Raw genomic sequence first — 24,857 nt, forward strand, 5'->3', positions numbered from 1 at the left:
AGGCCGCGTGGGAGGGAGGGGCGGCGCCACGCTCGAGGCGGGAACGGCAGGCTCCGCCTCCAGCTGGGCGCGCGCCCTTCGTCCTCCAACAGCCAGAGGACTGGGTGTGTGGAGTCCGGACTGGGAAAGGGAGTCATCGTAGGCCGACTTCTTTGCCCTTTCTCCTAGGCACCTCCCCCACGTTGAGGGAAAATGTTGAGAAGATGGTAATAATTGCCAGCTTTTACTGAGGGCCCACAATGAGTCAGACTACGCTAAATGTTTTACTTGCCTTGCCCTGCCCCGTTTAGTTCTTGTGTCCTACGAGGAAGTCACTATCATACCCATTTTACAGAGGGGGAAAACTGAGGCGCAAAGAGGCTAACTGGCTTATTCAAGGTCGCTGATTGCAGTGTAAGCCTGAGCTCGGGGACCTCTGAACTGTCCCAGACATGCCGCCCATCTGCAAGTCTCCTTGCTCAGGCGCTGCCAGCCCTGTCTCTTGAGTGGGCTTCTCCAGTTTTCCTCCCCCAGTTTCCTCCTCTGCTCTCTTCTTGACTTCTCATCCTTCATCAAAACCTCTGTCTTCTTTTTTTAAACTACACAGACATTTATTGTTTGCTTAACCAGAAATCTGGAGCTGGGGGGTCCTAAGACTTCTTAGGCTTCCCTGGTGCCTCAGTTGGCAGAGAATCTACCTGCAATGCAGAAGACCTGGGTTTGATCCCTGGAGAAGGGAATGGCAACCCACTCCTACTTGCCTAGGAAACCCCCTTAAAAGAGGAGTCTGGCAGGCTACAGTCAGTCCATGGGGTCACAAAGAGTCCATCACAACCGAGTGACTAACACGTTCACTTTTCAAGACTTTTTAGTAGCTCCCTGATCTCAAGATTGTTTGCAGTTCTCTTTGCAATCCCCTAATGGTCCAAAGGTGGCTTCAGAAGTTCAAGAAGTACATCCCATTCTCTCAACAGCATCCTGAGCAGGAAGGAAGGGGAAGAGCCTTCTTCCTGTAACAGTCTGAGATGAAAATATTTTCCAGAAACATCCACAAGACTTTCCCGAATGTCTCATTGTCTCATTTTTGGGTCACTTGCCCACCCTTATCCCAGTGAGCTGGATGTCTTCCATTTGCCCCTCAGATCCACTTTCAGCTCTTCAACACCCTATGTAGAAGGTAAGGACTACTCAGTATCCGTATTCCCTGACTGGTTTCAGTCAATGGGGGATCCCAGTAGGAGGTGGTAGGGAGAGAAATGATGGGAAGAGGAGGATGATTCCCCTGCCATCCTCTCTGGGTTTGACCTCAGGCTGGCTAATTCTCCCCCCCCCCCACCCCCATATCTCTGTTTTAACCACCCTCCACCCTTTTTCAAAGTCAACTGGAATCTAGTCATTAGGTGAATTATTTTAAAAATATTTATTGCTAAGTAGATTGCACCAACATTATGAAATTTCTTGCATCAGAGAAGCAGGTGGGGAGATGGGAAAGGACTCTCAGGGCTTGGTGTGCTGGGTGGCACAAGGTTTAACCTTTTTTTTTAGTACCAACTAGAGAATTCTGCTAGCAGCAAAACATAGAGAAATAGTGTGATCCAGTGCAAAAATTTTATGTCCCTGGTCATCTTGTCAACTGCCACCTTTCGTGCTTAATGTTAAAGTGCTGTCATTTTCTAAGGCTTTTAAAAATCATTTCTGCTTCCTCAGTTCTGTAGTGCAGCATCATTAAATACCAGGCATAATGTCCCTAACAAATGGCAGTTGGAACAAAATAGCAAGGATGCTTTGGTGACTCAGAATTGATCAGAAATCTACTGAAATTTCATGTATCCTATTTGCCAAAATTTCTAAAATGGTACTACAAAGCTTTGGCTAAGTAGCTCTAAAGTACTGGAGGAGTGAGGGAGTGAAGGATATAGAGGCCTTTCTTGAGGTAGGAGGTGGGAGGGGAGAGCCATGGGAAGTCGTGAACTGGATCAAATCTTCGTATGCAGTTATCTGTTCCATCTCTGTCTCTAACAAACTGTGACCTTGGGTTTCAGGTTCCTTATCTGTCAAAAGGAGGAACTAACATATTTCTAGCTCATCCAATCTCACAGTGTTGATGTAATGATCAAATGAGATAATGGCTGAGAAAGAGCTTTGGAAAGACTATCAAAGTGAGGTGTTTTTAAATTGACACTTATTAAGCACTTATTAAGTGTCTTGGGAGAGACACAAAGAAAAATAGGACTCAGTCCCTTCCCTGAAGTTCATAATCTAGTTCAGAAGATAAAACATACACATGAAAAGCAAATAATACATGGCAGCAAAAAGGTGTCAAAAGAGCAGTTTAGATTATAAATACCAGAGAAACCTGAGGGAGGTACAGAATTCTTTCTGCAGGAATGGAGAGGGAAGACTATGAAATGAATCTTCTCTTAGCTGAAAGGAGAGGAAATTTAGATCATTTAGAATGAAGGAAACATCCCAGCAAGTGGAGGCAGAGACAGGGAGTCCAAGCTGCATTCTGGGCCCAAGAGACCAGATCAGGTGAAGCGAAAAACTTTATAGTAAGACAAGAAAGTTGAGCCTAAAAAAAAAAAAAAATGTTGAGCCTGTAGACCATCCTTGCAGTTAAAACTGTTGCAGAAGGACTTCCCTGGCCATCCAATGGTTAAGGATCCACGCTTCCACTGCAAGGGGCATGGGTTTGATCCCTGGTGGGAAAACTAAGATCCCAAATGCTGTGTGCTGTGTGCATGTATTGAGGCAAAGAAACGAAAAACCCCTGCAGCAGGATACTGAAAAAGAATCTTACAAACAACATCATCTGGTGTCCTTGAAGAAAGAATTGCAAGAGAGGCCCTAGAATTCATTCTCTTTCGCTCCCTTTCTATCGCTTTATTATGGACTTTAAAAAAAAAAAAAAAAAAAGAAAGCTTTATTGAGGTATTTTGGCACACAATATTTAAAGTGTACCACTCATTAAGTTTTGACATAACTATACATCTGTGAAACCATCAACGGTAATCAACATAGTGAACAAAAGCATCATTCCCTAAGTGATTACTTGTGCCCTTTTATAATTCCTCTCTCTGGCCCCTCCCAACCACCTATCTCCTTTCTGTCACTATAGATTAGTTTGCACTTTCTAGAATTTTACATAAATGGAAACAAAGATGTACTCTTTTTTTCTCTGGCTTCTTTCACTCAGCATAGTTAATTTTGAGTTTCGTGCATGTTGTTGCTCTTCTCAATGATTCATTTTTTTTCAGTTCCTGTCTTATTATTGTTGAAAAGTACTCTAGATCCTCTAAAGCCTTAATTTGTTTGAGTTTGTATTTAAGGAGGTGCTTCCTCCATGACCCCAAGGTACTTAGCATCACACAGAGGCACTTTTTTTTTTTTTTTTTTTTTGATGGGGCTGCTTGGCTTCCAGGATCTTAGTTCCCCCACCAGGGATCGAACCCATGCCCACTGTGATGGATAAGCAGAGTCCTAACCACCAGACCACTAGGGAATTCCTACATTATTTGTTGAAGGGATGAATTTTGACCACCTCCACAGTGCTAATACCTTATATAGTTTTGTTTGTTCCATGGAATGCTTGGTCTCTGTAGGCTTGTCTCTTCATGATGGTGTTCATCTCACCTTCTGCTATACCATATGCAAAATAACAACCACTCACTTCTTAAATGTTTTTTAATGATAAAGCCAAGAACATACTCAAGTATTCTTGAGCTAGACTCTGGGGGAAGGGGGAAGGTGTCAGGGGGGTGGTGGAGAAAGATAAATTAGGCATCACTCCTGCTCCCAGTGTAGCTCTACCTTCTTGAAGACACTGCTCTTGATCAAGTTTTCAAAAAATGTGTTTTAACTTGATAATAAATGTAAATGGGAGTCTGAGAAAAAGTCTACTTAACCTTTCAGACTTGGGCCATCCCTTTGCTGCATTGTTTAGACTTACAGAGTAGAGATTTGCTGAGAATATTGCAGGGACACTGCCTCCCATACTGTAGCCAAGAAACAAAACCACACTCCAAAGATAGAGATTTCGGGTGAGCAGTTAGTATTCTACTTATCAAACTAATGGAAAGGTTTGAGTAGAATATTTTCTCCCACTGAAAATTTGGGCTTAAATAACCAGTTTCACAGCTAGGACATTAAAAATAGCCATTGAATTATGGAACCATGCTTAACTGAGCAATTGTTTAGAAAAGAATGTTTTACAAGCCATACCACTTTAGGGAGTTCCTGATTGCCTAGTGGTTAGGACTTGGCGCTTTGAGTGCAGAGGTCTGAGTTCAATCCTGTTCAGGGAACCATTCCACATGCCTCATAGCACAGCCAAAAAAAAAAAAAAAACGCCATAGCACTTTGAAAGTATCTGAAGACAAGTAACAAGAGTATTATGGTATTATGGACTCAGAAGCTAGTTTCAAGAAAAAAAATTATACAGGCGGTCAAGAGATTTCAGAATTATTTTCAAGGGTGTTCACTGGAAAATGAAGGTATTCAGAGCCACAACTATTGATGATTAAGCTAGAAAATTTCATGCCCATTGTAAGTACATGATTTAGGAAGAAAACAAGTGAATAAAGAAAATATGTAATCAACCTATGACATCAAATGAAAATTTAAGAACAAATGTTCATAATGTGCCATTTTTGCAAATGTTTAACCCTTCTAAGGGGATTTGAAACCCAGCCCTTGTGGCTTCAAGGGTTGCCTGACTGTTCATGGAAACTTTTGTTATGCAGACTGGAATGAGCCTGGTTTTACTCTGAAACACTATTGCAAACTAGCATGTAAACAAGGCCCAACAGGAAATTTTGGATCTCAAAGAAAAGCTGAGAAATTTGGCTCAAAAAATGGGACAGATTGAAACCATTTTTACCAAAGGAATATGAGACAGTTAAAAGAAATTGATTCAGAAAAAGACTCCTATCATTTTGAAAAGCTAGACATGAGGCACAACGTGTTCAGTTCTTGTTATAACCGACCGAGTGTGCTGCTGTAATGCGCAAACACGTGCCAGGCTGATAAAGTATTTCCCTGGGTTTTAAACTGATGATGACACTGTCTCATACTGAGCTGCATATGAAAGAGATTTTCTCCTTTAAAAATTGTGTCAGAACCAGTGGGAGAAACAGACCTACCAAAGGGCATTTGGAGGTTCATGCTTGGGAAGAACATACACTGTAAATTTTGAAATGCCTCCTATGATTAAGGTGTTATGGAAAAAAAAAAAAAAAGCAAAACCTTGAGAAAGTTAGCAATGTGGTATACTTTCTATATTCCATTACCAAAGAGAAATTTTGCCAAACTAATTTATAGTGTTCAACCACAGTAGCTAAGTAGATTAAGAGTTACATCTGGGTTTCTCATGACTGGGTTGCCTTATAAAAAACCCAGGCACAGATATTTCTGGAAAGCATACTTTTCTTGGGCAGCTTTTCAAAACTAATTTATTGGTATTTTCAAATGATTAATAATGGGAGGCTCTATGGACGGGGAGCCCTTGATCTTCCAAATCAAGGGTTACTGACTCAAAAGTCCGTGGGAGCCAGGCAGGTAATTAAAGTGTGCACCATCCAAAGAGTGCTGGGTACTGTGACAAGCCAAGGAGAGAATACATCAGATAAAGGAGCAGCCTCATTCACTTCCAGCCAGTTGTTGCCATGTGGGAATGGAAGCCCAGGGGTGACAGATCGTCTCATTGTGCAAAAAAACTTAGAAACCCTGCTCTTTGTATATAATATCCAGATTTTTATGTGAAATCTCTTGAATTGTGAATGCGGGCAACCAGTTATCTTATTCGTAACAGCTTATTGTTATTACAGAAGCAGTACACATGCATTGTAGAAAAATAGAAAAATGTAGACCAACAACAGCAAAACATTTCCCCACCTCTCAGAGAGTACCACAATTAACACCTTACTGCATATCCTTTCAGATCTTTTTTATTCATAGATATGTAGACATTTTAAAAGCAAAATGTGATTACCCTGCACATGTGGTTTTGGAACTGGTATTTTATTAATGATTTTGACCTTTCCATCTCAGGACATTTTCACCCCGTGTAATCCCCTGTCCATATTAAAACATTTCCAGTTGACCACAAATACCTTTTGTAGCGATTTGTTTAAACCAACAGGGAATCCAGGACCATGTGTTGTGTTGCTATTGTGTGCCTTCCATGTGTGTGCTCAGTCACTTCAGTTGTGTCTGACTCTGCAACCCTATAGACTACAGCCCATTAGGCTCTTCTGTCCATGGGATTCTCCAGGCAAGAATACTGGAGTGAGTCGCCATGCCCTCCTCCAGGGGATCTTCCCGACCCAGGGATCCAACCCGAGTCTCCTGCATCTCCTGCATTGCAGGCAGATACTTTACCGCTGAGCCTGGGAAACCCATTGCGAACCTTCAGTCTCTTCAATCTAGCAGTTTAGGCTTAAAAGTAGATATCTACTGACTTGCTGAAGAGAGCAGGCAAGTTGCCCTGCAGAATGCCTCACCTCCTAGATCTGTCCAGTTGCTTCCTCCTAGTGTCCATTCTCTATTCCCAGTATTTCCTGTAAACTGCAGGTAATATCTAATACTTCTTTTGGGGTGGGGAGAATATATGCTATGTTGGGCTATGTATTTGTCTCACACCAGAACTAGTCTATGGGTTAGTGATACCAGGACGGTTTCCAGGAAACAAGTGATGACAGTCTGATCCCTCCAGCATACGCTTACATTTTTGGCTTCAAGACTATAAACTGATGGTGTTACTTGGCACTGTATGAATGTACAGTTGTCTCCAGTCATTTCACCTATAGTTTTTAACACTAATTAATAATCTTTGCCGGCTTCCCTAGTGGCTCAGCTGGTAAAGAATCCACCTGCAATGCGGGAGACCTGGGTTCAATCCCTGGGTTGGGAAGATCCCCTGGATGAGGGAATGGCGACCCACTCCAGTATTCTGGCCTGGAGAATTCCATGAACTGTATAGTCCATGGGGTCTCAAAGAGTTGGACACAACTGAGCGACTTTCACTTCACTTCAATAATCTTTGCTAAGACCAAAAATTTTTCTAGAGTTCACAAAATGCTGTTTTTCCAGTTCTGTCATTCTTTCTACATTTATTAGCATTTTTTCGCTCTTCAACTAGGATTCAAATTAATACTATAAAAAATAACTCCCAATGCGCCAAATTCAAGGCACTTGGGGGCAGGACTTAGCCTCTGGGTTGCTACCTTCTGATCGACACTTCAGGCCAGACCAGTCTCACCACTGTCATCAGTACCCTGTGCATTAGGTCTCTTATTTGTAACACTCAATTTCTTTGCAGTTGTTGACATGTTGTTTGTAATCTTCTCACCGCATTTTATGTGTGTATTTATCTCCCCGGCTAGACTGTGACCTCCTCAAGGACAAGGACTCTCCTGCAGTATATTTCTTTTGCTTCTTCTTCTGCTGCTGCTGCTAAATCGCTTCAGTCGTGTCCAACTCTGTGCGACCCCATAGACGGCAGCCCACCAGACTCCTCTGTCCCTGGGATTCTCCAGGCAAGAACACTGGAGTGGGTTGCCATTTCCTTCTCCAATGCATGAAAGTGAAAAGTGAAAGGGAAGTCACTCAGTCGTGTCCGACTCTTAGCGACCCCATGGCCTGCAGCCCACCAGCCTCCTCCGTCCATGGGATTTTCCAGGCAAGAGTACTGGAGTGGGGTGCCACTGCCTTCTCCATTTGCCTTCTCCTAATGTGCTCTTAAAGGTACTTTGGTGATTGCTAATTCTAATTAACAAAAAAGCACTAGAAAGAACACAACATTTTCATATTGTCTCTTGTGTTCCCTGGCTTTCCCACTAAAACTTGTCCTAATTATCTATCATAATGAAGTGCTTGTCTCATTTACAGTTTACTTATGCCCTGGGAGTCCCTGTGAGGAGGGGGAGGGAAGAGGGGAAATAAGCCTTTTACTAATCTTCAAAAGTTAGAAAGTCATTTTCCAGCTTTGTGACCTTGGGTAAGTTCCATCATCACTCAAGAGTTTCTATATCTTCACTCAGTAAAATGAGGTGATGGGGTTATCTCTGAACTCACACCTCACTTGGCTCTAACACTCTCGGATACAAATCTAACCAATACCTTTTAGTAGATGTTCCTCCCAACGCATCTCTCCCTGCTTCGGTAGCACCTTGGTTCCCTTTATATGGGTCAACACTATCCTTTCTAAGATGAGATGAAGTCATACCCATGGTGGACAGAATTTGCCTCTGATGACTTCCTGCCCATCATAGTTAGACTGGTCTAATCTCTACACAGTCATCAAAAACAAGACTGGGAGCTAACTGTGGTTCCTTATCACCAAATTCAGACTTAAACTGAAGAAAGTAGGGAGAACCACTAGGCCATTGGGTGAAAAAGTGAAGTGAAAGTGAAAGTTGCTCAGTTGTGTCTGACTCTTTGTGACCCCATGGATATACAGTCCATGGAATTCTCCAGGCCAGAATACTGGAGTGGGTATCCATTCCCTTTCCCAAGGGATCTTCCCAACCCAGGGATCAAACCCAGGTCTTCCAATTGCAGGTGGATTCTTTACCAGATGAGCCACCAGGCAAGCCCCTAGACCGTTCGGGTATGACCTAAATCAAATCCCTTACAACCATACAGTGGAAGTGACAATAGAGTCAAGGGATGAGATCTGATAGCCAGAGGACCTGTACAGGAAGCAGTAACCAAAACCATCCCCAAAAAGAAATGGAAAAAGGCAAAATGGTTTTCTGAGAAGGCCTTACAAATAGCTGAAAAAAGAAGAGACGTGAAAGGCAAAGGAGAAAAGGAAGGATGTATCCATCTGAATGCAGAGTTCCAAAGAATAGCAAGGAGAGATAAGAAAGCCTTCCTAAGTGATCAATGCAAAGAAATAGAGGAAACAATAGAATGGGAAAGACTAGAGATCTCTTCAGAAAATTAGAAATACCAAGGGAACATTTCATGCAAAGATGGGCACAATAAAGGACAGAAACGATATGGACCTAAGAGAAGCAGAAGATATTAAGAAGAGGTGGCAAGAATACACAGAAAAACTATACAAAAAAGATCTTAAAAAAAAAAAAAAGATCTCAAGGACCCAGATAACCACGATGGTATGATCACTCACCTAGAGCCAGACATCCTGGAGTGCAGAGTAAAGTGGGCCTTAGGAAGCATCACTACGAACAAAGCAAGCTAGTGGAGGTGATAGATTTCCAGCTGAGCTTTTTCAAATCATAAAGATAATGCTGTGAAAGTGCTGCCCTCAATATACCATTAAATTTGGAAAACTCAGCAGTGCCCATAGAACTGGAAAAGTTCAGTTTCATTCCAGTCTCAAAGACAATGCCAAAGAATGTTCACACTACGGTACAATTGCACTTATGTCACACGCTAGCAAAGTAACGTTCAAAATCCTCCAAGCAAGGCTTCAGTGGTACTTGAACGGAGAACTTCCAGATGTTCAAGCTGGATTTTGAAAAGGAAGAGGAACCAGAGATCAAATTGCCAACATCTGTTGGATCATAGAAAAAAAGAATTATGGCAACCCACTCCAGTACTCTTGCCTGGAGAATCCCATGGACGGAGGAGGCTGGTGGGCTGCAGTCCATGGAGTCGCTAAGAGTCGGACACGACTGAAGAGACTTAGCAGCAGCAGCAGCATAAAAACATCTGCTTCATTGACTACACTAAAGCGTTTATCTGTGTGGATCACAACAAACTGTGGAAAATTCTTAAAGAGATGGGAATACCAGACCACCTTACCTGCCTCCGGAAAAATCTGTAGGCAGGTCAAAAAGCAACAGTTAGAATTAGACATGGAACAACAGACTGGTTCCAAATTGGGAAAGAAGTACATCAAGGCTGTATATTGTCACCCTGCTTATTTAATTTATATGCAGAGTACATCATGCAAAATGCTGGGCTGGATGAAGCACAAGTTGGAATCAAGATTACTGGGAGAGATATCAGATATGGAGATACGCAGATGACACCACCCTTATGGCAGAAAGCGAAGAGGAACTAAAGAGTCTTTTGATGAATGTGAAAGAGGAGGGTGAAATAGTTGGCTTAAAACTCAGCATTCAAAAAACAAAGATCATGGCATCCAGTCCCACCACTTCATGGCAAATAGATGGGGAAACAATGAAAACAGGGAGACTTTATTTTCTTGGGCTCCAAAATCACTGCTGATGTTGACTGCAGCCATGAAATTAAAAGATACTTGCTCCTTGAAAGAAAAGCTATTACCAACCTAGAAAGCATATTAAAATGCAGAGACATTACTTTGCTGACAAAGGTCTGCCTAGTCAAAGCTGTGATTTTTCCAGTAGTCATGTATGGATGTGAGAGTTGGACCATAAAGAAGGCTAAGCGCTGAAGAATTGATGCTTTTGAACTGTGGTGTTGGAGAAGACTCCTGAGAGTCCCTTGGACTGCAAGGAGATCAAATCAATCAATTCTAAAGGAAGTCAATCCTGAATATTCATCAGCAGGACTGATGCTGATGCTGAAGCTGAAGCTCCAGTACTTTGGACACCTGATATGAAGAGCTGACTCATTAGAAAATACCCTGATGCTGGGAAAGATTGAAGGAAGAAAGAGGGGATGACAGAGGATGAGATAGTTGGATGGCATCACCAACGTGATGGACATGAGTTTGAGCAAGCTCTGAGAGTTGGGGATGGACAGGGAAGACTAGTGTGCTGCGGTCCATGGGGTCATGAAGAGTTGGACACGACTGAGTGATTGAACTGAACTGAACTGAATCTACGCATCCCAGGAACAGTCTGCTCAGATTTCCCAGGTCAAACCTTAGGACCTCCTTCCCAACCAGGGCCAAGTGTGGACACCAAGGGCCCTAGACAAGCAGTTGGCACAGCAGAGGCTCAGTCTTAGGTTTTCTTTGCTGCAAGGAGATGGAGAGAACTCAGATTGATTACACTCTTGTCCTTCTTGTAGTGTCTCGCCTTTAGGTTCCTGAATGCCCCAGGTCAGCTCTGGGGTATGGGTCCTTCTAAAAAAAAAAAAAACACAAAATAAAAATGCTTTCAGTTCATTTCAGTCGCTCAGTCATGTCTGACTCTTTGCGACCCCATGAATTGCAGCACGCCAGACCGCCCTGTCCATCACCAACTCCCAGAGTTTACTCAAACTCATGTCCATCGAGTCAGTGATGCCATCCAACCATCTCATCCTCTGTCGTCCCCTTCTCCTCCTGCCCTCAATCTTTTCCAGCATCAGGGTCTTTTCAAATGAGTCAGCTCTTCGCATCAGGTGGCCAAAGTGTTGGAGTTTCAGCTTCAGCATCAGTCCTTCCAATGAACACCCAGGACTGATCTCCTTTAGGATGGACTGGTTGGATCTCCTTGCAGTCCAAGGGACACTCAAGAGTCTTTTCCAACACCACAGTTCCAGAGCATCAATTTTTTGGCACTCAGCTTTCTTCACAGTCCAACTCTCACATCCATACATGACCACTGGAAAAACCATAGCCTTGACTAGACGGACCTTTGTAGGCAAAGTAATGTCTCTGCTTTTTAATATGCTGTCTAGGTTGGTCATAACTTTCCTTCCAAGGAGTAAGCGTCTTTTAATTTCATGGCTGCAATCACCATCTGCAGTGATTTTGGAGCCCAAAGAAATAAAGTCTGACACTGTTTCCACTGTTTCCCCATCTATAAAAATACTTTAGCTCACTACTTTTTCCCAGTTCTTCTCTCTCAGTCCTGTAAGTCTCCTTCCCCTCTTTTTGTTCCCTTCCATATAGGTATAGTCTCAGGAACCTCATCCAACTAGCTTTCTGTACCCAGAAACAGCTATTAGGTCCACCTTGACTGAGGACGTAATCAAGAGATAAACGGAGCCTTACCATTTCCGTGGCCTTGAGCGCTCCAGGTGGAAGGGGGAAGCAGTCAAGTCTGTAAAGAGTCAGGCAGAGAACCTCCCCAGAGCTACCTTATTCACAAACCACATTTAGGCCTGTAGCAAACAGGGTTGGCCAGCCAGAGCACATAGCTCAAGCATGCTGTGAAAGCCTGACCCCTGTCCATGACTGTCATCTAAAGAAACACAAAATGGATTCATAATTCTTCCTTTTCTCCTCTCCGCATCTCAGGCCTAGTGGCTGTTGATAAAAATCAGGTGGTGGATTGGCCAAACAAGGCCCACCTGTTGCTGTATTCTTGGCGGCATTCCATGAACCTTTCAGTGCCAACAGGAAATAGCAAGCAGAACTACTAAAGATGAGCCATCTCCCCGTGAACAGGAAGAAGGGAAGCTCTTGACATGTGGGCTATGCTTGGAGCTTGCCAGTGATGCCATGGGGCTGCTGGGGCTGCTCTTATGCCATGGTCTGCCTTCCCTGGGCCCGTTTTCATCAGACCTTACCACTTGTTTTTCCTCAGAAAGGAGGGAGAAAGTGGTTCCTGTGGCAAAGACAGAGTCTTGGGGACTCCCGCAAACAGGGCTAGGACAGGTAAGCGCAGACCTGGAAAGGAATCAGCCAGTCAGTGATGGAGGTCAAGATTCCCAAGAGTAAATGAACTGAAGGAGGAATTCAAACCTGGTGCTCTGTGACAACCTAGAGGGGAGGGATGGGGTGAGAGGTGGGAGGGAGGCTCAAGGAGGGGACGTATGTATTATACCTATGGTGATTCATATCTATGTATGGCAGAAACCAACACAATATTGTAAAGCAATTATCCTCCAATTAAAAAAAAAAAACAAAAAACGGAAGGGATGGAGGTAAGGCTACACATGCTTGTCTGGATTTCCCAGGCCTGGAGTAGCCTGATGAGAAATTTTCCCCGTCACAGAACCTTTGTATTCACTTATTTAATGACAATAGTAAAGAAGAAGCAATCCCAGCTGTGCGGTGCGCTTCGTCGCTTAAGTCGTGTCTGACTCTTTGCGACCCCATGGACTGTAGCCTGCCAGGTTCCTCTGTCCATGGAATTCTCCAGGCAATACTGGAGAGGGTTGCCATGCCCTCCTCCAGGGGATCTTCCCAACCCAGGGACCAAACCTAGGTCTCGACCCACATTACAGGTAGATTCTTTACCATCTGAGCCACCAGGAAAGCCCAATCCCAGCTGTAGAACAAGTAATTTTAGAACATTTATCCCACCAAAAACAAAGTGCCTTTCCTCCGTTTCTGGCACTCTGGTGTGAATCTCTTCCACTCACTCAGAGGCCTCTATTATGCAATTTCCAGGTTGGCTGGCAAAGTCATCAGAATCATCCCTAAATATGAGTTATTTCCAATATGAAACTGACACAGGATGAAGACTAAGGATCAAAGGTTATCAGATTAATTTGCCTAAAACCAATTTGCCTAGAGCCTCAAATATTTATCAAATCTGCAGCATTTCAAAAGAATTGAGCAGATTCACTCTCACTTTTTTATGACTTATAAAATAGCTTTCATGTATATTTATTAAGCTTTAATTTTTACAAAATTGATATGTCTTTGCAAGCCTTCACTGAATAACTGTGAAAGCTGATCATATATATTGCCACAAAAAATGCATTTGAAAAAGGAAACTTGCACAGTCAACAATATTGGACCAAACTAAAGAATAAAACTTATTAATAAAAAATATTTAATACCAGTCACTGATGACAAAAGTTTCTCTCTACAAATGCCAACTGGTATAAATTTTTAAACTATGGAACAAAACAATTTACTATATTATTTTGATTGCATGTAGTTTTAAAAATCAATCTGACAAGAAGTTTATGCTTTAAAAAAAGTAAGTAAACACCATCTAATTTGCCAAAGTGCAACCAGCGACTGTTTTGTTACCTCAGGAACCAAATGTGGAAACCTGAGTTAGTACAGGATTTTGTATTTAGTCTGGTAAACATTTGTTTTGCCTGTGGAAAAACACTTTGTACTGTTGCTATTAGCCCTCTGTCTTCTTGTTCTGGGTAGGTCAGAAATCATAGCCATCAGCAGGTTTTTCATCTTATTTATCAACCTCTCTAGAGAGTGCTTGATTCCACCACTATTGTCATTAGTTTCACGTGCTGTTCTAAAGAACTCCCTTACAAATGCAATTGGGGCCATTTTAATATGAAGTTGAGAAATATCTGATATGTCCCCTTACTTTGTCATAACCCAGAGCAACCAACTATTATTTGACCAGTAAATAACACAGCATGTGCAGCAGTTAGACACGCAGACTCTAGAGTCAGGTGAAAACACCAAATGTGAATGCTGGTCCCCTAACTTACAAACTGCTGGTACTGGGGAAAGTCACCTAAGCTTATGAAGGCCCAGGAGGCAAGTATAAATTGCAAAGAAAAGCAGCATCTTCCTTCACCCTTTCACTTTCTATTGCTGTTGTCTGTACAACCTTTGTTAGTCAACTGAATAGGCCACATGCTTGTTTGTTGAGAATACATTGATTGGCCTTTTAATAGAACGAATGTAGCAGACAGACCTAGGCATCAAAATCACATTGAGTTGTATTTTTCAAGGCATCTAAGTTGGAAAAGAATATTGGATTAAGAAGCACAAAAAATGATGCACAAAATGTTTGTACCAATTATATTTATTGCTGGAAACTTTATACTTAAAAAAAATGTTTGGGATGTCCCTGGTGGTCCAGTGGTTAAGACTCTGAGCTTCCAATGCAGGGGGCACGGGTTTGATCCCTGGTGGGGGAACTAATCCCACATGCCACATGGTGTGGTCAAAAAATTAAAAAACAAATTTGTTTAATGTTTGAAAAGTAGGTTAACACAGAAAAAGATATTATCCACAAAGGTAAGAAGCAATCCAATCATTTACAAAGTGCTGCAAATCTGATAAATTTTTGTTGCTGATAACTCAAGAGTACTCTTAGATGAAAAGATATTAAATCAGAAATACCCAAGAACAGAACAACTAAATGGCTATAAAAATACCCAAAAGGGAACTCAGTTTTTGGCAACCTGGTCAATAAGAGAAGTGAACTTTAAGTAAACTTTCAGTGAACTGGTTTTAAGAGGTCTAGCCAAACATTAGAACCAAGAGTTTTGCCTCTCTGGCTCCCAGAACCTCAGAGCTTGGGATCTGCAGTGGATAATACTGGTTCCCTCTGAAAGGCAGCAGGTCCAGAGAGCTGAGCTACTGCTAATGAACCAAGTGTAACAGTCACTAAGGAGAGAGTGTGTGTGTGCCTACAAATGCATACTAGACATACAGACCAGAATCAGACCTTTAGCAAGTATTGGAACCCACCTGTATGTGCCTGTCACATGCTACAGCAGTCTGTACACAGGGAGAAGGCCAGTCACCCCTACCATGGCAACTAGAGGCTCCTCCTCCACATCCATTTGGAATGTCTTTTTTTCTAAGAAAAGAATTATGTTTGGCTGTGCCAGGTCTTAACTGGGCACACGTGATCTTTGATCATCACTGTGGCACGTGGGACCTTTAGTTGCAGCACGCAGGATCTTCAGCTGTGGCATGTGGGATCTAGTTCCCTGGCCAGGGCTCGAACCCAGGCTCCCTGCGAGTCTTAGCCACTGGACCACTAGGGAACTCCCCCATTTGGAATGTCTTGATCTTTGGGTCTCTGGCCGTTGGGGCCCTCCCTAGGGGGCTCTCCTGCCAGGCCTGCAGTGCCTTTCTTGCCTTGGCCGGCCTCAGAGGGGCCCACTGGCCAGAGGAATTTGTCAGTGGTGGTGTTGGCAGCAGCAGTGACAACATCTCAGATATAATTGGCAGGGGGCTGCCGGGCACTGAGCCTCTGCATGTGACAGCCGTGGCAGAGCAAGTGCCCATCTAGAGGGAAGCAGCAGCAGCCTTCCTCATCACTCAGCTGCATCCGGCAGTCCTAGGAAAGAAAGACACTAGTTCAGCTCAGCCCGGGCACGCTGGACATCTGGGGAGTCTGCCTTGTGCAGCACTCAACTCCCAGTGACTGGAAGAAAGCAGGTGGGGTTGGAGGGGATGAGCACCCAGAGAAACCTGGGGCAATACCTCAGCTGGACACCAGGTGTCGCTGCTACAGCAGAAATAATGAGACAGGATCCCATTTCCAGCTATTACCAGGAGTACCTAGTTTGAAGAGTCTTGATTCTGGTGATGCCTGATTTACAAAGGACTAAAGAACCAGGCCCAGAGAGAGTGGCTGAAGGGTGAGAAAGAGACTGGAGATGGGTCAGAGCACCTTCCTGGTTTCCCACGGCCTATACCTCTCCTACAGACAACAGCAGTTTTCAGACTTCACTCCCCCAGCCCCATTCCAGCTCTGGGTGCCCCGGCCCCCAACACTGACCTCGCAGTGGTAGCATTCAAAGTGATAATCTCGGTCCATGGATATCACCCTCACGATGTCCTCACAGCCCTGAAAGAATGCACACCCCCGTGGGCATGAAAGCAGCTTGACAACCCCAGCTTCACCCTCCCCATCTGGCCCCCTCCAAACGAAAGATCACACAGAGGCCTCCAGATCCTCTCTGCCTCCAGCTGTAGCTTTTTTCTTTTTTGGCTGCACTGCTGGGCACATCGAACTTCTCCGACCAGGGATCTATTGCACCTGAGCCCCTTGCAGTGGAAGCTCAGATTCTTAACCACTGGACCACCATGGACATCATCCTTTGGTAGCTTTGAGATGGCTTTTGCAAACCCTCTGGGAATTTTCCCCCACCCTGTTCTTGGCGCCACCTCCAGAAGGGCAATGTCCCCTCTTGGAGCCTCCCTTCTGTCTGGGGGCTCAGGCCTTACAGAGCGGAAAGGGGAATGCAGTGTAAGTAAGCTAAGCTGGGGACAAGGAGATTCTGCAGGGTCTGGGTCCTCACAGGCTTTTGGCATCTTTCCCGAGGCACACACAGTGAAAATCATGTCTGACCCCTTCCTAGCAGCCCTGAGAATTCTTCCCACCTTTTCCCGGCCCCTACATCTGGGAGCTGGTGACCTTGACTTCAGAGAAAGTCTCCTTCTCTGGACTGGGAGAAAAGAGATGAAGCCTGGGCCCAGCGAGGCTGTTGGACAAGTCCAGGCCCGGATGTTGGGGTCAGGGTGATGACCCAGAGAGCAGAGTCACACGGGAATCTTCGAGGAGTGCATTCCTCAGCACCACCGCCTCCCATGGGAGGCCAGGCAGCCTGTTCCCCGTCCCTCCCCAGAGGCGGCAGCCCTGGCTGCCCTGCAGGAGAACCCAGACACACTGACCTCTGAGGGGAGGATGGGCTGGCCACAGGCTGCGCACTTAGGAGCGTAGCTTCTGTAAGGGAGAGGACAGAGATGAGCCGAGGTGGGGGGCTCCCTGAGCCTGGTTCCACACCACACCCCGTGGGGCGGACTCACTTGTGGTAGTCGGTGACACAGTACACCTGGTTGGAGAAGTCCACGGTAAAGGGGATGCCGTCCAGGCATTTGTTGCAAACGATGCATCGAAAGCAGCCGGGGTGGTAGGACTTTCCCATTGCCTGGAGGATCTGGTTCATGGGGTGGGCGGAGAATCAGTCTCTGCTCTTTAGCTACTGATGACTGCTGCTCCCCCTAACCTCATCCGAGTCCCTGCTCTCCTCCCTCCGCTGCGTAATCCAGGAGGACCAAGCAGTCTTAAAAAATGGATGCAGAAACCCTGAAAAATGTCTTAGGGAGCATCCAGACCAGTGTTTCTCAGCCTTGGCTGCATATCAGGATCACACAGGGAGGTTTTTTAAGCCCATCCGTGCCTGGGTCCCACCCAGAAGGATTCACCACAGTCTCTGGTGATGACCCAGCCCTGGTATTTTCTTCTCTTCTTCCCAGGTGATCTACTAGGCTGCCAGGGCGGGGAACCACCAAGCCAAACCAACTCCTCCTTCAGAAAAGAAAACTGAGCTTCAGCTGATCTCAGCCAGGAGCAGAAAGGGGATTAAGACTCAGGACCCCACACTCCAGGCTCAGGCGGAGGGCAGGGCTGTGCCTGCAGAGTTAGGGAGGGGCTAGATGGCAGGCTGAGCAGTCCAGACTTGATCCCACAAGCAAAGAGAAGCCACTATAAACAGTTGTTTGGGCAAAGAACGGGATGCAAGTGATTGCTGATGTGCTTCTCCCCCCGCTTTTTCTCAGGATCCATTTAGTTCCTGATTCCGCCCCTCAGCCCAGCAGCCCAGCTGAAGACACTTTGCTTACCTTCTCCAAAATCAAGTGACCACAGACACAGCATTTCTCAGCTGCCTCCTGAAACCCTGAAAACTGGGAAGAGAAGACCAAGGGAGGACATTACAGGCTGAGAACAACCTGAGGAGTGGAACCCCAGCAGGCATGGGAACCAATTCCAGACCCAGGAGACCTCTCACTCACCAGATAGTCTTCCTCACAGTACACAGAGCCATTGACGCTGTAGAAAGCCTTGCAGCGCAAAGTTCGCCCTGGAAGCAGCAGAGAAGACGCTGCAGTCTCTCCGGGGTCCAGGCACTGGGCATCCCCATGGCGGGGTCACTGCTCTCTGATGTTTCATGATTCACTTAAACCTGGACTTTAGTGCTTGTCCTCCTAACTGCTGTCTGCCCCACTTCCCCACACAAATACTCCATCTGATGCAATTCCCATTTGCTTTGGTCTCATTCCTGCCAATTCCCCTCTCCTTTGCTCACTACTTCTCCAGCTCCCGCCTCCTCACCAGTTTTCTACGCCCCTGCTTTACATGAGTGCCTTCTTCTCCAGTGTCTGGGCTTGCTCGGGGAGCCACCTGGGAGAGCGAAGCCCACCATAGGTTGGGGACAAGGTTCAGGGGCTCTGAGCAAATGCCACACAATGTGTTCAAACGCAATCACACTGTCATGGACTCTGCCCTCTGGGACCTTTCAACCTAGGAGCCTCCTGCTCTCCTCTGAGCCCTCTCTGCTCCCCGGGATAAGCTCCATGGAGGCCAGGACATACTGGAACCACCACTGGGGACAAAGTGATTTGTTTGGGAGCAAAGTTGGTCCCCTTTCCTGCCACATTAGACTGTTCTGTTTCCCCAATTTTAGAGGGACCCAGAGTCTCTGGGGTCAGAAGCAGCTCAGGATCTTCTGCAAGCAGACGAAGCAGGACGATTCCCCACGAAACTGACACCCAGGAACTGCCCCAGGGTGTCTCAGTTATCAAGGATCAGGAGCAATGAGACGAGGGCGGAGAATGGGCAAGTTGCCCATATCTGCCCTCCTCTCATCAAAATCTCCACTTCCAGCTCTCCCCAGTGGTTCAGAAAAGTTGATTTAGAAACTTGTGAGACACAAGGGAGTAGAAGGAGGGAAACAGACATTCCCAGAAGAGGCTCTATAAACAGAAGGACAGACAGACAGATGAACCTAAAGGGAGCCAGGCAGAGGCTGGGAGTGGCGCGGAAAGAAAAGCTGAGTGCTGGAGTCAGACAGGCAGAGATAGGAGATTAAAAGGTTCAGCAAAGGAATCAGAGTGGGTAAGGGCGGGGGTTGGGGGGTGGTAATGAGGGAGGTGAGGGAAGGGCTGGGGAGCTGAAGCCACTGGGAGCACCCCCCTCCAGGCGGGCCTCCTGAGCTAACAGCAGCGGGCATTCCTGGAGCGTGATGTCATCAGCTTGGCATGGCCCGGTGGCCTGCACTCCAGCGAGGTGGCTGAACTCTGACCAGCCAAGAGAAAACCCCCCCTCCGCCCCCCACAGCTCCCCACTCCCCCAGCCCACCCCACCCTTCCCACATTCCAGTCTTTCACTGTCGCCCCAGGCAACTCGGCTGCCCAAGACCAAGCCCCACCAAGGAGAGGCCAGAGGGCTGGGAGGGAGTCCAGCCTGGGCAAGCAGGAAGGCAGAAGAAAGGAGGAACAGAGCAAAGGAAACAGGCCAAAGAGAGGGAGGGCTGACTCTGGCTAGAAAGCTGACCCGGCGTGCGACGGGAGAGCCAGGTAGCGCACAGACCAGGGGAAGCAGGAGAGACGGCGAAGGCCAGACCAGCAAATAGAGAGGCACAATTCTGCTTTCCCTGGGCACTCATGCGTGTGTCCGTGCTTGAGGCCTCGGGCCTCGTCCAGAAGGTCTGTCTGGGGGCTGCACTCACCACAGGAGCAGCAGACAAAGCACTGGGTGTGATAGAGGCTGTCCAAAGCCTGACAGGCGTTGCTCTGCCCGTAGATGCCTTTGTTGCACTTGATACACGTGCCTGAGAGGAGAGAACAGCTTGTCAGCATCACATCCCACTCCCCCAGCTCAAACCCAGGCAGTCGCCATCTTTCCTGATGGCAGAAGACCACCAGCCACAAGCTCCGTTTGATGGGCTCCATTCTGGGAAGAACGAGTAAATGGGATGCAGCCAGGGCTTGGCTGGACAGACTTACTCTTGTTGACTGATTAATCAACAGACATTATCTGAACATCCATTCAGCACCAAGCAAAAACACTGTGCCCAACACTGTGGAAAACTGGAGAAAGTCAAAGGTCCCCGGCTTTCAGATGCTGGTTTCTGTTGGGGAGAAAAGACTAAACAGGCAAGGTCTGATCCCTGGGGCACTGTGTGGACAGAGATGCAAGTTCATAAGGGCCCAGCAGCAGCCTGGAAAAAAATGTCCTAGCGAAAGGAGGCCAGGCCCAAATAGCGTCTCCAGGACCTCAGTTTCCCCATCTGCAAAATGAACTGCTGTTCAGTTACAGAAAGAGCTCTGCTCCATACCTCTAAGCCTCCAAAGATGGTGAGAAGGATGTGGCTCAGCAGAGGGCCCTGTGCAGACAGGACCGCGTGAGTGTGACTCCTCTGGGTAGGTGGCTGCTGAGAATGCAGGGTGTGTTCCAAGGACTGAGGGTTGCAGAGGAAGAGGGGGGAAGGGTGGCAGAACCCCTAATGCCTCCCTGTCATCTTCTATAATAGAAGAAGCAAAGCCGAACTGCTCTTCCCCAACATCTCCCCTAAGATACATAACACCAGGCTCTGGCACCCGCCTTTCCTGGGTGTGTTCTTCCCTCCTTCCACTCCCCAATTCCAGGCCCATGAGTGAGGGCCAGGGCTTGTCTTTGGGGAGCAGATCCCAACCGGCCCGCCTCACCCCTCACCCCGCCCCACCTCTCCCCCTCGGCACACTGCCACACTCCTTGCCTGTTGGGGCCCATCCCAGTCTTCGCCCAGGGGCTTGGGAGCCCGTGCAGCAGCTGCAGCGACTGATGGGCCCAGGCCTGCCCTGCTCCCACCCACCCTCTGGCAGCTGGGCAAGGCTGGAGCCAAGGAAGAGGGCCCCTACTAGGCGCAGGAGTGGGAGGGTAGAGTTAGGTTGGGGGTTCTGTCAAGAGGAGGCAATCTGTCCCCTAGGGAGAGAGGCCCCTCCCCAACCACCCTCCGCAGGGAGGGGAGCTCTCTGCCCCAGTGCCAGGGGTCCCTGTTAGAGCCACTTTTGGGGGAAGCCTTGGACATTATGGGAAGATGAGAGCCAACTACTCAGGCACGTCCGCCTCACCACCTCTAACCTAGCACATGCACGTCTAAGTTCTTCCTGCCATTTCTCCAGTACTCTCTCCCAGCAACTTTCCTCCTTTTGGTTCTGATGGCTTAGCTGAGAAGACTTCTGTCCACCCATCAGCGGGTCTCCTGGCCTCAAAAGGAAACTGCTAAAAGGATCCTGTCACCTAGGCTCCCTTGACTAAAGGATTATCTGCTCTGGGCTTTCTCAGGTGGAGGCAAATAGGGAATGATTAGAGTTGAACTACGCAGGGCCCTTTCAGCCTTTAGCCCCTGCTGCTTCTGAACCTCCTCCCAGTCTTCCTTCCCTGGCTGAGTTTCTCTCCCTATTTACATTTCCAGCCAGAGTTCTAGAGCTTGGGGTCTACCGCAGGAACATGGATGGTGAGAAAGGTGAGAAGACGCTGGGAACACTGAACAGGCTCACAGACCTAGGTGTGAGCCCTCCGCTTCTTTCTGTACTTCCTATCGCAACCAGATCAGCATTTTTTAATATAGTGAAGTGGTGTCTGTGGGTCTTGGCTAAAAGATCATTCAAGACCGCAATACCCTCCGGTAGCTGAGACGTACAATAGTTAATATTTCTTGAAGTTAACTGCGTCGGAAGAGAGGTAGAGACCAGGTTTCTTGAGCAACAGAAAAGTATGGATTCTGAGCAGGTTCTGACCAAAACTGATGGCCAGGTTATTTCTGGCAGTTACACACGGTCGTCATCCATCCAGGGCCATCCAGGGGTGATGCCGTCCCGGTGGCCAAGGCTTCTGCCCTGACTTCCGGAGGATGGGAAAAATAGAAGCTGACTCCACTGGGTCTGGACTTAAATGCCCACGCACGCACGCAGCCAGCAGGACTGGGGCCAGCCAGCAGCAGGGTCCCTGCTTTCCGTCCAGCGCTTTCTTCCTCCCCCCCAGGCTCCATTTCCCCGACAGCGGCCAGAGCTCCGCGCGTGTTAGGAAGCAGCTCCCCCACCCCCTGCACCCCACCTCCGCCCGGCGTAGCGCGGCCGGCCCCGCCCGCGGGCACCTGGAGCGCCCGGGCAGGAGTCGGCACGCACGCTGCCCGCCCGCCCCGCCCCCCCACCCGCGCATTCCCCGAATTCCTGCGGGCGGAGCCTGGGCCCGGGTGGGGGCGCGGCGCGCAGGAGCCTGCAGGGGCACGGCCGTCGAGGGGGTATGCTCTCACCGCCTCATTTGCCCCCCACCCCCCACAAGGCCTCCTACCGCGAAAATACCCAGGCTCTAAAGCCTGAGGAACTGGGATTCACGAGATCATGGGGGCGGAGGTGGGGAGGGGGAGCGGTGAATTTAACAGGAATAAGATGCCCGTGGTCCATCTGAAACCCACTGGGTATGGGAAATTCCTCTTGCTTCTTCCCTAGCCCCGCGTCTCTGCCTCCGACTTCCCAGCGTCAGCCGTCGGGGAAACGGGCAGCCGAATGAGACGACCGGTGCTTTCCCGACCCAAACCACCTCTCTCACTCACCAAAGTAGTCCTCTCTGGACTCTGGCTCCCGTATCCGGGCCCGGGCGGCCTCTGGAACAAACGCACCCGGCGGCTCCTCGAGACCCGGCGTCTCAATCCCCGCGGATTCTCCGCGGACGCCGGCTTCTCGCCCACCTGTGCCCACCGTCAGGCGCAGCAACGCTGTTAGTTCATCCTGGTATCGGGCGCCCGCGGCGCAGTCCCCGTAGCCAGTCACCGAGTGTCGTCCGGGTTGCGCCCCTCTTCTCTCCAAGGGCCCTGTCGCTCCCACTCCGGCCCCGGCTAGAGCTCCCGGGCTGCCCAGGGCCGGGGGATACGAGTGGCGACTTTCCTGGCAGCCGAACCCCGCGGGCCGATGAGCGCACAGTCGGTCCAGGGCAGCGTGGAGCTCGGGGTAGGCGGACGGCACCCCTCCAGAGGAATAGCCCGCCGGAACCCCGGCCAGGGGTGGGCCAAACAGGCATGGCCCGGCAGGCAGGGGGCTGCCGTGGCGCTGGTCGTAGCCCATGCTGATGCCGCTGGTACGGTTGCTGCAGGGTCGGCTACCTCCGGCTCCACCAGCCCCCGCCCCGTCCAGCAGCAGACTGCCCCGGGGACTGGACGGCTTGCTCGCGTCGCTGGCTGAGCTACTGGCGAAACTGGAGCGGGGGCTTAGGGCTGGGGCCGTGGTCTCCAGCCGAAAGTCGGGGGGCAACGACTGAGGTAGAGGCAAGGCCCGGGAGGGAGGCGGTCCCCCCGGGAAGGAGCCTTCGTAGCGCGGCACCTCAAAGGAGCCGCGCGGGTTCCGCTCAGCGTCCAAGGGGCCTTGCTCCCGGGCTGGCTCCAACGGCTCATCCCCAGGTCCCCCAGCAGCTCCACGGGGCCCTGATTTCCTTGGTCCCCCCAGTCCACTCAGGCGCCCCTTGCCCGGCCCGGGGGTCCCATCAGACCCAGACCGGCTAGATTCACCCTTTCTGCGGCCGAACTTCGCGCTGCCGGAGTCCGAGAGTCTTAACTTCTCCAGCAGGCGACTGGCTTTCTCCCCTAAACGCTCCATGCCCTCGGGTCTGGGGCGTCCAGCCCCCTCCCCGCCCGGCACCCTGCAGCGTCTCGGCGGCCGCTTCTCTTTCCCTGCGGCCGGACTCCGGTTCCCGAGGGGCACAGGATAGGCACAGGGGTTTAGCGGGCGGTCCGGATGCCCGGCGCCAAGAATCCCGCAGCATCCCCCAGCGAGAGGGGTTTCGTCCCCCCGCGCATCAGGGGTTAAGCGGGGCTAGAAGGGCCTACGGCCGCAGCTGTCCCGTCCGCAGGTCTATCTGTTCACGCGTAGACTCGCCCGGCAGCCCCCACTCTCCCCGGCCCCCGCCCCCCTCGCTCACACTCAGCACCGACTCAACTTCTCTCCCAAACTTTTGTCTGCCTGGCCGGATCTACTTTCCTGGAGGGCGGAGCGCCGAGCGCGAGAGGAACAGGGGTGTCGGCGCCGGAATCCAGTGCACCGAAGAGGGGTGGGGGGCGGGTGCTGGTGCTAAGTGTCCCGGAGCTGGAGATCCGCTGACTGGAGGCGAAAGGAGGGCGGGGGCAGTTTAGACAGTTGCTACTCTATCACTTAAGAATTAGGACAGGAAAAAGTGGGGGAGGGGAGGGGAACTCTTTGTTCGCAGTTGGAATGCGCGGAGGGGCACGGTGGAATGTCGCGATGCGAGACCGGGCGACGCGAGGCTTGTTCTGCGCAAACACCGTGACTTTGTTCCTCGTGTGGGCACTGTGGGAGAGATCAGCAGGGAGTGATGCAGAAGTACTGTCATGAGACAGAGGGAGGGAAGAAAGGCAGACACAGAGAGAGGTTCAGAGACGCGGACGCGTAAGAGCCCAGGAAAGCGAGGAAGCTTTTATAGAGAGGTGGTGGAAGACAGGTGTGGAGAGGAGAGAACGACCGAAGGGGGTCGTGAGTGGTGTGGGGATCGAAGGCTGGATAGACCTAGAAGGTGACAAATTCGCGCAAATCCAGGGAGAATGAG

General features: G+C 48.7%; 1 protein-coding gene across 2 annotated transcripts; it reads right to left on the minus strand.

Moving 5' to 3' along the window:
- Positions 1-14,527: 14,527 nt before the first annotated feature.
- Positions 14,528-24,257, minus strand: AJUBA (ajuba LIM protein). 2 transcript variants are annotated; one of them, XM_043919557.1, is made up of 8 exons: positions 22,858-24,257; positions 19,990-20,091; positions 18,275-18,342; positions 18,104-18,166; positions 17,288-17,418; positions 17,153-17,204; positions 16,257-16,325; positions 14,528-15,812 (listed from the first exon to the last, which is right to left on the minus strand). In XM_043919557.1, the coding sequence occupies exons 1-8, from the start codon at positions 23,891-23,893 to the stop codon at positions 15,687-15,689; spliced, it is 1,647 nt and encodes a 548-aa protein (XP_043775492.1). In that variant the 5' UTR covers positions 23,894-24,257; the 3' UTR covers positions 14,528-15,686. The 2 variants fall into 2 exon arrangements, with proteins under 2 accessions (XP_043775492.1, XP_043775493.1); XM_043919558.1 differs by lacking the exon at positions 22,858-24,257 and adding an exon at positions 20,599-20,956.
- Between the last annotated feature and the right edge of the window lie 600 nt (positions 24,258-24,857).

Source organism: Cervus elaphus, chromosome 12 (genome assembly GCF_910594005.1).
Source record: "Cervus elaphus chromosome 12, mCerEla1.1, whole genome shotgun sequence".
NCBI classification, from domain to species: Eukaryota; Metazoa; Chordata; class Mammalia; order Artiodactyla; family Cervidae; genus Cervus; species Cervus elaphus.

Bases quoted from the DNA above. Each gene is read 5' to 3' on its own strand.
- AJUBA (XM_043919557.1), bottom strand. From the start codon at position 23,893: ATGGAGCGTTTAGGGGAGAAAGCCAGTCGCCTGCTGGAGAAGTTAAGA. The intron at 17,419-18,103 runs GTAAGCAAAGTG...CCCATGAACCAG, and splicing joins GTCACTTGATTTTGGAGAAG to ATCCTCCAGGCAATGGGAAA. The intron at 16,326-17,152 runs GTCAGTGTGTCT...GCATTCTTTCAG, and splicing joins AGCCCATCCTCCCCTCAGAG to GGCTGTGAGGACATCGTGAG.